Source organism: Syngnathoides biaculeatus, chromosome 9, assembly GCF_019802595.1.
Source record: "Syngnathoides biaculeatus isolate LvHL_M chromosome 9, ASM1980259v1, whole genome shotgun sequence".
Classification (NCBI taxonomy): domain Eukaryota; kingdom Metazoa; phylum Chordata; class Actinopteri; order Syngnathiformes; family Syngnathidae; genus Syngnathoides; species Syngnathoides biaculeatus.
In genome coordinates this window covers 27,288,670-27,300,905 of record NC_084648.1, presented here as the reverse complement: position 1 = coordinate 27,300,905, position 12,236 = coordinate 27,288,670, and the positions used below count along the sequence as shown (strand labels likewise).

The following is a 12,236-nucleotide window of genomic DNA, read 5'->3' as shown; positions in this document are numbered from 1 at the left end:
TTCTAGCTTGTTTAAAAAGCCGCACAGTATAAAAAAAAAAAAAAATAAGGAAACATCTCTCGAAATTTGAGTGTTCTTTTATATACTTTGGGGTTACTTCAGCACCCTAAAAATGGAGTAGACGTGTCACTGGTTTGAGCTCTTATTCTCTTTGACTATCGAGGCATAGTTTCATTGAACTTCAAACTATACAATGTTTGAGTTGTTTGACTTCGAGGTTTCACTGTGTATGTAACATTCAAATGTTTGTTTTTCAGTTTGCAGCAGTTCAGTTTGCCTCAACTTACAAGACAGTCTTTGATTTTTTTGAATATGAAAATGAGAGTGCACGCCAAAAACTTCAAGCGGAAAGTCATATGCGAAGTCTCACCAACACTCACCGAGCCCTGCGATTTGTATTGTAAGTCTTATTGGAACACTTAGTTTTCAACCAAACCATGAGACCATTGCCCCACCATTCAAACATAGAAAAGAAAGTATGTGTGCAATAAGCCTGCTTAGCAAGGATGATATTTAACTGAACTTTTGAGTTCTGTGTTGAAAGTTAACTTGTAATTATCTGACTACTTACGCTTTACTGTCATTAGGGCTCATTCACTAAGAAATGTGTAGAAAGCTCAGCGTATATGCAAAATCACCTTCACAGGTATGACACCTTCAAAATTCAATTTTCGTTCAAAATTCAAATGACTAGCTCATGGCTGCTTGCTGGAATCTGCATAAACTGTGCCCTCATAATCGTAAAAAAGGGCATCTTTGTGAAATACATTTAAGAGCCGAGAATAGGGAAACAGTGTGCAGGACTATTGTAAAATATAAAAAGTAGTAAGGAATAAATATATCACAACAATTAAATTAAATTACTACATTGGGATCAACAAATAAATGAGACATGAACTGCTCAGCGCTTCATCACAAGCAACCAGGCCAGTGGTGCTGTGGGCTAATTAATCAATTTATATCACATTTAGACATTCTGAATCAAAGAAAAATATATTAGTTTGTTTATTGTTGGGAATTGAAAGAAAAATGAAGCCTAGGAAATATTAAGAAATGAAATAATTTCCCATTTGTTGAGTGAGGTTGTACTACACACAAACAGCTGCATTGCTGTAACACTCAAAATCTGAGTACCAAGGCACATAAAGGCATTTACAAATGATAAGGCAGCGTAGGGAGGTGTGCACGTGTGTGCGTAATGGTTCGGATGTCAGAGTTCAGGTGGGCAAAGGACAAGAGGGCTCGAGGGGGCAGAGCGGGCAGAGAGATCAGGTTCCCGACACCTTGATGAATAAAACTGTCTTTAAGTCGGCTGATCGTGGCCCGCAGACTCCGCAGTCTGCTCCTTGATGACAGCAGACTGAAGAGGATGTGAGATGGATGGCTGTCAGCCCTTGCAATGAGGAGAGCTTTGCGGCTGAGGCAAGTGCTGTAAATGCCCTTGAGGGAAGGAAGAGAGGTTCCAATGATCTTCGCAGCTGCCTTCACCATCCAACAAAGAGTCTTGCCTGCAGCCTCCATATCATACAGTAAGGCAGCTGGTAAGGATGCGGTCTATGTTCTTCTGTAGAAGGAACTCATGATGAGTGTCAGGCCTCTTGTTCTTCTCACCTTACACAAGCCGTAAGGATGCTGGTGAGGATTCTTGGGGAGTGATGAGGGGTTACTGGTCTAGGAGAGGTCTTCAGTGACGTGAGCTCCCAGCAAATTGGTGCTGCACAGTCCACCGCAGCACTATTGATATACATTGGAGCATGCTTGGAGTGGATTCTTCTAAACTCCACAAAATCTCCTTGGTTTTCTCCAAGTTCAGCACCCTGCCAGGCTGCTCACCTCACTCCTGCAGTCTGTCTCGTCCCCGTCGCTGATAGGACCCACCACCCGTTGTGTTGTCTTCAAACTTGATACTATAAAGAGGTTGAAATTATACTCTAAGTGTGCAGTCATAGGTCAGCAGGATGAAGAGGAACAGGCTCAGCACACATGCTCGAGGAGCCCCTGTGTTCATGGTATGGTGCTGCATGTGTTGCTGCTGACCCGCACTGCCTCTGGTCTCCCTGTCAGAAAGTCCACCAGCAAATTGCACATTGAAGTGTTTAGCCCCAGCTGGTCCAGTTTGTGAATCAGTATTGGGGGGTGATGATATTGAATAATGTGCTGAAGTTTATGAACAACATTCTGACCTATGATTTCTTAGAGAGAGATGTGTGAAGGCAGAGTGGGGACGGTGTTATCTGGGCCCAGGGCTTTACCTGTATTGATCCTGCTGAGGGATCTTCTCACGCTGTCCCAGGTCAGTCCTAGCCCCTGGTCACCAGGAGGTTGTGGAGACTTGTTTGCAGGTGTGTTGTTGTGTGCCTCAAAGCGAGCAAAGAAGATGTTTAGCTCACTCAGAAGGGAGGTGGATCTGTCACAAGTTTGTTGTAAGGATTTGTAGTCCGTAATAGTCTGAATATCTTGCCACAGACTCCTACTGTCACTACTGTTTCTGAAATGGTGCACTATCCTCCCAGACTACTCCCTCTTGGCTTCCCTAATGCCACGCGAAAGATTTGTCCTAGCTGTCCTCAAGCCCTCCTCATTCCCAGATCTAAAAGCCCCGTTGTGGACATTGAATAGTCTGTGGACCTCCACTGTCAGCCATGGCTTCTGATGAGCATGAAGAGTGAAGGAATTAGCTTAGTATACACTGGGGTCCTTCCGGAAGCTTATGTATGGACTGTCATGGGTGTGTCTATTCTCAACTCAGTGCGCACCGGCTTCTCGTCTTGCTAACTACGGTATATGTCACCATATGCAATTGAGACTTCCGAAACCGATACGGGTTTACCCGGCCTTTCATGTCAGCCTGCTCAAGCCCACTCGGGTGTCTCCTCTGGTTTCCCTTGCCAGGCCCCCTGTGGGGGGTGGGGGGATACTGTCATGGGTGTGTCTATCCTCGACCCAGTGCGCATCTGCTCCAATGAGCAGATATGTCCACCTGCTTCTCGTCTTGCTAATTACGGCACAGATCTATGTCCACACGTGCAATCTGGCCCTTGCCAGATCATTGCACTTCCATGTCACATTCCCACAACTCCTTGTCCTTGTCTTCAATGGTCTGTGTACCAAACCCTGCCTCGTTGATGACCCTGCCTCTACGCCCATTGATTCTGACACTGCTCCTTGTTTGGACTGCCTGCCTGTGTACCAATGCAGGACTGAATAAAGACGCTTACCAAACTGTACCTGGTCTTTTGAGTTGTGTATTTTGAGTTCAGGTTTGTGTTCTGGTCATGATATGGACAGTGGCGGTTCTGCATGGTAAGCCAGAAAAATACAATTTGTATCTTTATTTCCAACAGGGAAAACCTCTTTGAGAATAAAACTGCAGGTGCCTCATCCGATGCAACAAAGGTTCTGGTCGTGATTACAGATGGAAATCCAAGTGACACTGATGAAGACGCAAATATGATTATAAAGACCTATACTGAAAAACAGATCATTCGATTTGTCATTGGGGTGAGAGAGAAACTTTCATTTATTGCTTAAAACATAGACGACATTTCTTGTCTTGTTTTTCTTGTCTAAATTTGAGTTGTATTGAATCAAGTTGAATACAGAAATTTGATTTTTGTTGTGGTTTCAGGTCAATATTGACAGCTTGGAACAAGTGGAGACCATTGCCTCGGACCCAAAGGAAACATATGCTTTTAAAATTGAGAAATATGAAGGGCTGACAAAATTACTTGAAACCTTTCAAAAATACATATTTAACATAGAAGGAGACACCAAACTGGCACGGGCCCAAGATATCACCAATGAGATGTCACAGAGGGGATTCAGTGCTGCATTCTACAAAGTAAGTAACCTTTGTTTAACAGTTGATCCCTCTATTACCTGAGCTGTTTATCCTCACAAAGGTCCTGGGGGTGCTGGAGCCTATCCCGGCTAGCTTCAGGTAATAAGCTTTGAACTGGTTCCCAGCCAATTGCAGGGCACATAGAAACAAGCAGCCAGTTGCACTCACAATCACATCCAAGGGCAATTTAGAGTCACCAATTAATGCACGTGTTTTAAATGTGGGAGGTAAACGGAGTGTCTGAGGAAAACCCACAGAGGCACAGGAAGAACATGCAACGTAAACACAGGCAGGGATTGGATTCGGATTCTAGTCCTCAGAACTGTGAGGTAGACGCTCTAACCAGTCGTCCACCGTGCCGCCTAAACATAGTTCAGTCATACTAACATGAAATGCATCATTCTTGCTGTCTCACCAGAGAAGTTTTGGGTAATCTGTCAACCACAATCTGCTAGAAGATCAAATGCAATGCTTGTTCTTTCTCATGACAGGACACCATGATTCTGGGTTCAGTGGGCTCAAACAGTTGGCGTGGTGCTCTGTATGAGCATCATGTTCAAAATGAGGCAGAAATTAAAGATTCACAAATGCAGATGGACTCTTACATGGGTATGTATCATTTATTTATCGTTTACCAGTGTACTGAGACATGTCAGCATTTATTTCTGACTGTAAGATTTTGAGATCCTTTTTCGATGGAATCTTCATAATCACAATGTCAATCTCTGTAATGTTTCTTTACCCCCCGCCCCCCAACAATATACAACATAATGCAGCAGGAAATTGATATCTATTTCACAGGCAAAAGGTTCTGAGTTTGAATGGTCTCAGGCCTTTTCCAGGTACTCCTCCCAAAGTTGAAAAGCATGCATGTTAGGTTAATGCATTGCTTCTCAAATAGTAGGGCGTGATGCTATAGGGTGGGGTGGGGGTGACCCTAGGGAAAATGCTTTTTTTTCCCGTACTGAAATAAAGTGTAATTGCACATCCACTACAGTAGTTGGCAGTGGCCCTCTCATTGTTTAGAGTGTGCCCAGGGAGTAGGTCTATGGTGTTTTTATCATTTATTTATTTTTTGCACCGAGCAGGCGATGTGAAGTACAGTAAAAGAACAGGGATGAAAAGAAAGGCAGAGAGAGACGAAGACACCTGAATGCTAAAACGAGGAAATATGACGATGTGTATGTCACGCTTGGCTTCGCTGTGACTACATTGGGAGGTGAAGAAAGATGGGTGTGTTTACTGTGTTTAAAAATTTGGGCAGCGGACAGCATAAAGCCAAATATATAAACGGGCCACTTATAGACATCACACCCCAGTCATGCTGATGAGCCACTGGATTTTTTTTCAGTGAAATCGTGGCGAATATTGCCAACAATAATCCTGTTTAGTGAAAGCTACTTAAAGGGGAAATGCAGTGCTTTGCATGAATAGTGTATCCAATAAGTCATGTAATATGGACCCTATTTTGACAATGTGATGTTAAATCCTTTAATAGTGTTTTGAGAAGATTTTTATCGACAATTACGAATTTTCAGGGGCGCTGCCATTTTCGCCAGTCACATGACCTACGTTTCGCGGATGTGACTTGTACTGTGCCGCAACAAAGGCTCGATTACATGGGACATCATTTATGCCCAGCGCTGATTTCTTCCCAGAAATCGAAGCTCAGCTCGTGGGCCGCCGCAAGAGCTCGCGGCCTGCCTATGGCGGAGGAGGAGGCTTTTAGCCGAGCATCGGTGGCGGCGGAGGCCTTTAGTCTAGCTTTGGCGTCCGGGGCTAATGGCCTCCACCGCCTGGAAGCTCCGCTCGCGGCCCGCCGCCAGAGCTCACTCATCAGAGTCCGTGCTGGGCATAAGTGGTGTCCCATGTAATCGAGCCTTTGTTGCTGCATGGTACAGGTCACATCCGTGCATGTAGGTCATGTGACTCGCGAAAATGGCAGCACCCCTGAAAATTTGTAATTGTCGATAAAAATGTTCTCAAAACACTATTAAATGAAAGAGGATTTAGCATCACATTGTCAAAATAGGGTACGTATTACCTGACCTATTGGATACATTGTTCATGCAAAGCACTGGATTTCCCCTTAAAGTAACCCAGCGAGCACTGTTCATCATATAAGGTAGCGTATCAAATTGCTCAGATTAGAGATGATGGCTCTGAAGAAACAACAGGAAGCAGAACTTGAGGTAACAGAAATGAAGATGCTGAGGTTCTCGTTTGGTGTGAACAGGTTGGATAGGATTAGAAATGAGCTCATTAGAGGGACACCCAAAGTTGGATGTTTTGGAGACAAGGCGAGAGAGAGAATACTTCAATGGTTTGGACATGTTCAGATGCGAAAGAGTGAGTATGTTAGTAGAAGGGTGCTGAGGATGGAGCTCCCTGGCAAAAGACCGAGAGGAAGACCAAAGAAAAGGTTGATGGATGTTGTGAGGGAGGACATGAGGGCAGTGGGTGTTTGAGAAGATGCACGAGATAGGCCTTGATGGGAAAAGATGACACAATGTTGCAACCCCTAACAGGACAACCCGAAAGAAAAAGAAGAAGATCAAACTGCTCAGTGCAAAAAAAAAAAAAAACACCATAGCAGGTTTATTAATTTTTGGTTTGTAAATTAAAGTGTTTTATATATTGTGCTCTGAGTTAATGTTGCTGAACTGAATTTGAAATTATTTATTGATTTTATTTTTATTTTTCACTATCAAATGAAGCAAGAAGTCAGTCAAAAATGTTTACAGTTTAAACAAGGATTTTTTTTTTCAGGAAAATTTATCCGCTTAAAATCTTTTCCATTATAGACTAAAATTAATGTTAATAAACCTATTTGTTTGGTGTAAATCGAACTATATTTCTATTTTTTCGTTTTCTTTAATGTTAGTAAGGATATAATGTTAAGCAGAGTACTTATAACAATTTTGTAGACAAATGATAATAGATAGAGTGGGGGGGGGCGTGAATTGTTTTCTTCTTGCTGGGGGTGTGGGGTTGTAACAGAAAGTAATCAAGAAACACTGGGTTAAAAGCAACACTGAACTCCCTGAAACTGTATGGCAGTCATGTACCCTGATGTACTGACAACCAGACCTTAGTTGGAAACCTAAGGTGTGTGATCCCCTGTTATTGGAACTCAGCCTCTGGTCCCCCTTCTTAAAAAGGGGACCACCACCTCAGTCTGACAATTCAGAGGGACTGTCCCCAAGAACTCTGGGCAAATGTCATACACCCTTGCCACTGAGAAGCTTAATATCCACACCAGTGACCGCATCCCTAGTGATAGGAGAGCCTACCTCATAAATCCCTGACTCTACTTCCATATGGTATTCTCCCCACCAACTCGTAACGTATGAAGTCGAGGTCAGTAGCACCCCTTACCACTATAATTGAATCACTATGGCCTCACCGAACTCCTTCCAGGCCCAAGTTTTGTCCTCATGAACCACCCGACCTACATTCTTGTGGGCCAGCCGGTACCCTTCAGCTGCCTCAGGAGTCTCACAGGTCAAAAAAGCCTGATAAAGGACATCTTCTTCAGCTTGATGGCATCTCTCATCGCTGGTGTCCACCAAATGTTCGGGGCTTGCTGCCATGACAAACACTGACACCCTTACGGCCACAGCTCTGATTGGCCGCCTCAGCAATGTAGACACAAAACATGGTCCACTCAAAATCAATGTCACCAACCACATGGGTGAAATTGTGGTTGAGATGGGAGTTTAAACTTCTGACAAGGGAATACTGCCAGACGTTCCCTCAAAATATGTTCAGCCCTGCCATGTCGGACTAGCATCTTCCCCCAGCATCGGGATGAACACACAACCAGGTGGGGATCAGTTGACAGTTCTGTTAGCTTGTCACCTGAATGTTGAAGACATGCAGCTTTGAGTCCAATGACATGACCACAATGTCAATCATTGAACTGCAGCCAATGGGTCCTGCTGCTAAGTGCACTTTGGACACTTTTATGCTTCCGCACGCTATTTGTTATGGACAATTCGTGATGAGCAAAAAAATCCAATAACGGAACTTCATTCAGGTTCTGATCGCAGGGGGATCCTCCCAATTATGCCCTACCAGGTTTCACAGTCATTCTCCACATGATCATTGAAGTCTTTCAGGACAAAGATGGAATCCCGAGCCAGTGCGTTCTCCAGCGAACCCTCCAAGGACCCGAAAATGGGTGGTACTCTGAATTGCTGTATGGTGTTTGGTGTACATCACTCAGGAGCCGTCTCCCCACCCAAAGGTCGAGGGAGAATACCCTCTTGTCCACCAGGGTAAACCCCAATGTACAGCCACCAAGCCGGGTGGCAATAAATATAGTCCATCCCCTCTCGAGAGGACTGGTCCCAGAGCCCAAGTCGTGTGTGGAGGTGAGCCAGACTATATCTAGTCAGAACTTCTTGACCTCACACACAAACTTCGGCTCCTTCCCTGCTAGAGAGGTGACATTCCACGCTCCTAGAGTCAGCATCTGTAGTTGGGGATTGGATCGACAAGGTTTCAGCCTTCAACCGCCACCCAGCTCACACTGCACTGACCTTGATGGCCCCTCCCACAGGTGGTGAGACCATTAGAAGGGAAACTCACATTACCCTATTGGGCTGTACCCATAGGCACAGACGCGGCCACCAGACACTGGGTTTCGAGTCCCATCTCCAAACCTGATTCCAGAGGGGGGGTGACCCGCATCAAGGCAAGGGAAAATTCCATTCCATGAATTTAATCATCATAGTAGGTCTTTTGTCATGCTTGGTCTGGTGCCTCACCTAGGACACCTTTGTTGTGGATGACCATGCCAGGGGCATAAAGCTCCAGATGACTTATCACTTGGGATCATATGGACACACAAACCCCTTCAGCGTGATAATGTGATGGCTCAAGGAGGGATTCCTCTCTCACCCTAAAGATCAAACACTGTAACTCTGAATAAGATAAGCAAGTACTTACAGTAAATAATGTACTATCGGCACAAAAGTTCAGCAACACTTACATATTTATTGCATTCAAATTTTGATATTAGATTGTGTTGATCTATAACTTCTAAATTGTTTCTTCCTCCAGGATACTCTCTATCTGTAGGACAGGTGAACAGGGTTCCGCTATATTTCACGGGTGCACCAAGATTTGAGCATGTAGGACAAATTGTACTCTTTGCACACAACGGGGACAGTTGGAATGTAACCCAAAGAATAAATGGGCAACAGGTTGGTGAAGTTCAAAAAATCAATTCTCTAATTTGACTTTAAAACGTTTTTGAATTACTGTGATATTTAAAGATATAAAGAGTTGCTGTTAACAGTTTATGTTTTTGAAATGTATTGCGCTATCAGTTGTTACAGAGGGGAAACCAGTAGAACCCTGAACCAGCACCTTGTTATTTTGTCTGAAGAAGTAATACTACAAATAATATAAACAGAATGTTTCTTCCCTTATATGTTTAGATTGGCTCCTACTTTGGGGCAGAGCTTTGCACCATTGACGTGGACTCAGATGGGAATAGCGATTTTCTCCTGGTCGGGGCACCACTGTTTTACCACCCTCAGGAGAAGGCTGAGGGCCAGATCTACGTCTATACGCTGACTGAAGAGGTGGGCTGGGATGAGAACTCAACATGAGTTACTGGGGGATAATGAATGAATGAATATGTTCAATTGGCTATTTTCTGCAGATGCTGTTGAAAAGTGAAATAAATGTAACCGAACTGTCCATGGGGAGATTTGGTACCAGCATAGCTAGTCTTGCAGATCTGAATGGAGATGGGCTGCGAGACGTTGCAGTTGGGGCCCCTCTTGAGGATGCTAACGCAGGGGCAGTGTACATCTACTTAGGTGACAGACGCCAAGGGATACGCAGTGTTTATTGTCAGGTGAGATATACGGTATACAGTGGACCCCCACTATTCATGGGGGATAGGGACCAGGCTGGACCGTGAACAGCGAAATTGCAGAGAAGGTGCTTTGGGGTGGGTTTCCCCAATACACAAAGAAACAAATACATTAAAAAAAAAAGAAAAAAAGGAAGAGGGGGGCTTGGTCTGAAAATAGGTGATCCCCAGAGGGCTTAAGTCTTGCATATGTAGGGGTCCACTGTACACTATCACATGAACAGCCTGTTGGTTTATACAAGTCAAACAACCTGTTGTGATTTCCCATCATATTCTTATACAGTTTCACTCCACCATACCTTACTATTTAGGCCAGGGGTGCCCAGACTTTTTTACCCCAAGAGCTACTTTTCAAGCAGCGAGCTACCAACAACAGGGAAGGGGGGTGGGAGTGATCCTCCCAATGTTAGGTTATTAATGTTATGTGATATATTATACTATATATAAATATATATATGTATGTATTTAAAATACAGAATGAGCTTTTTGTGCACTGTATTATCTGTGCTTTCATCCTGGATAAGCTGTGCCAAGGTGGACTTTCAAAATAACACACCATCTCATCCTGCACTTTCTACTTTGGGTTCAGACCAGACCTTTCCTACTCCAAAAGAGAAAATCTTGTCCAATTTAACCACTTTTTCTTCAATTATTCACATACTGCGACAGTCATTGCATTTTAAAATAACAGCATTTCTGTTTTAACTTTCTCCATTAATATCGAAAGTAAACATAAGCAGCATGTCTAGCTAGTCTTTGCGCTACGTTGCCCAGACTGTGTTGCGAACTAAAGCAGCGGTGGTGGACGCTGTCATTATAGAACACATTGATGGGCTGGATAAGTACTGTAACATTTGTAATTATGAGTGTACGTCTTTAAGAGCGGGGATGGGGTGTGGGTGTAAGGTAAACTAGATAAAAGTGTGCCAGAGCAGCGGTCGTTGTTAGAGAAAGTTCCGTATGATCCCTAAAAGAAACCAGTGGCTTCCTGTTTTCATTTTTTTACAGTACGTATGTGAATTGGGCCATTGGATGTAGCAACCAGTCATCCCTCCCTCATTGAATCACATTGCAAAATGCCACAAACTGAATAGCTGTATGTTATACTTTCAATCTGCATTGGATTTTTTTTGCACGCAGCCCAGAATATATAGAGACTGCATCAGCGGTGCACAATTGTGCACACACGCAGTTTAGAGGGAACAATGACTGCTGTTTTTTTTTTTTTTTTTTTTGGCACGCCTTTCCGCGATCGAGCAAGACTACCTCGCGATCGATGCATTGAGCACCCAATTTAGGCTGATGGGTTTCAATTGGCCGGTATGGTGGTGCAGCTATAGAGCATTGGCCTCACAGATCTGAGATCCAGGATCCAAATTTCAGTTCAGCGTTCATGTTCTCCCAATGCCTGCGTGGGTTTTCTCCAGGCACTCCGGTTTCTTCCCACATCCCCAAAACATGCATTAATTGGAGACTCAAAATTACCCCTAGGTGTGGTTGTGAGTGCCACTGTTCTTTCACTGTGTGCCCTGCGATTGGCTGGCAACCACTTCAGGGTTTATACCGTCTGCTCCCCTGTGACAACTGGGATTGCCTCCAGAACTCCCTCAGCTCTCGTGAGGATAAGCGGCTCAGAAAATGGATAGATGGGGTCACTCTTGTAAACCCTTCCTGAAATACAAAGACTGGCTACACCATTCGGTATAGGGTCACAATCCAAAGTCTAAAAGGAAAATTAAGTATGACGCAGAGTGGTTCTGTACTACTGCAAACTACAGGTACAATAATAAAAATATTGGTCCCAATATAGCACTTGCTCTCAATATCCCAATTTTGAAAATCGCATAATACGTATAAGCAATACGGCTCTGGCAAAATTCATCTAATGTTGCATTATCTTTGAAAAGGCAAAATCTTTGACACAGCTGAAGTTTTCAATCTCAATGTAATGTTGTCCTAATGAGTGTAAACTACATACACATGTGATTGATGTATCTTCCAATCCAGAAGATCCTGGGGCAGAAAATAAAACATGGGATAAGATTCTTTGGACAATCCATAAATGGAAACTTAGACCTGGGGGATGACGCTCTCCCAGACATTGTAGTTGGATCGTATGGGGCCGCTGTTGTCTTAAGGTATGAAATTATATTACTGTTACTCATCAGCTGAAGTGATCATTGTTATCCTAACAAAACACATTGGATATTGTGTGTACAGTATACGGTGTGGATGTATGTAAGTAGGTCGGTAGGTGTGTACGTATAGAGTGTTCTGTGTGTGTATAAATTTGTGTGTGTGCATTTGTCTGTCTAGTTGACTGTAAATATAAATACACTGTATAGAGACACAAATAAATACATAAACTCCCATTTTTCATGAGCTGAATTGAAAAAGGTCAGGCTTTTTCTATGCAGAAAAAACTCCCATTTCACGCAAATATTTTTCACAAATTTATCATCTGTGTTAGTGAGCAGTTCTCCTTTGTTGGGATAGTCCATACAC

At 43.6% G+C, this 12,236-nt stretch overlaps 1 protein-coding gene across 4 annotated transcripts in view; it reads left to right on the top strand.

Moving 5' to 3' along the window:
- Positions 1-12,236, top strand: part of zmp:0000001082 (integrin alpha-D) — a 42,216-nt gene that overhangs the window by 10,951 nt on the left and 19,029 nt on the right. For all 4 annotated transcript variants that reach the window (XR_009796496.1, XM_061830611.1, XM_061830610.1 and 1 more), the window contains 8 exons: positions 258-400; positions 3,345-3,501; positions 3,629-3,841; positions 4,333-4,450; positions 8,909-9,051; positions 9,289-9,435; positions 9,516-9,713; positions 11,739-11,869. Coding sequence is in view for 3 of the 4 variants with exons in the window: in XM_061830611.1 (XP_061686595.1) it covers positions 258-400; positions 3,345-3,501; positions 3,629-3,841; positions 4,333-4,450; positions 8,909-9,051; positions 9,289-9,435; positions 9,516-9,713; positions 11,739-11,869 (1,250 nt within the window). In the remaining variant the exon portion in view is untranslated. The remainder of the gene's footprint in view (positions 1-257; positions 401-3,344; positions 3,502-3,628; positions 3,842-4,332; positions 4,451-8,908; positions 9,052-9,288; positions 9,436-9,515; positions 9,714-11,738; positions 11,870-12,236) is intronic.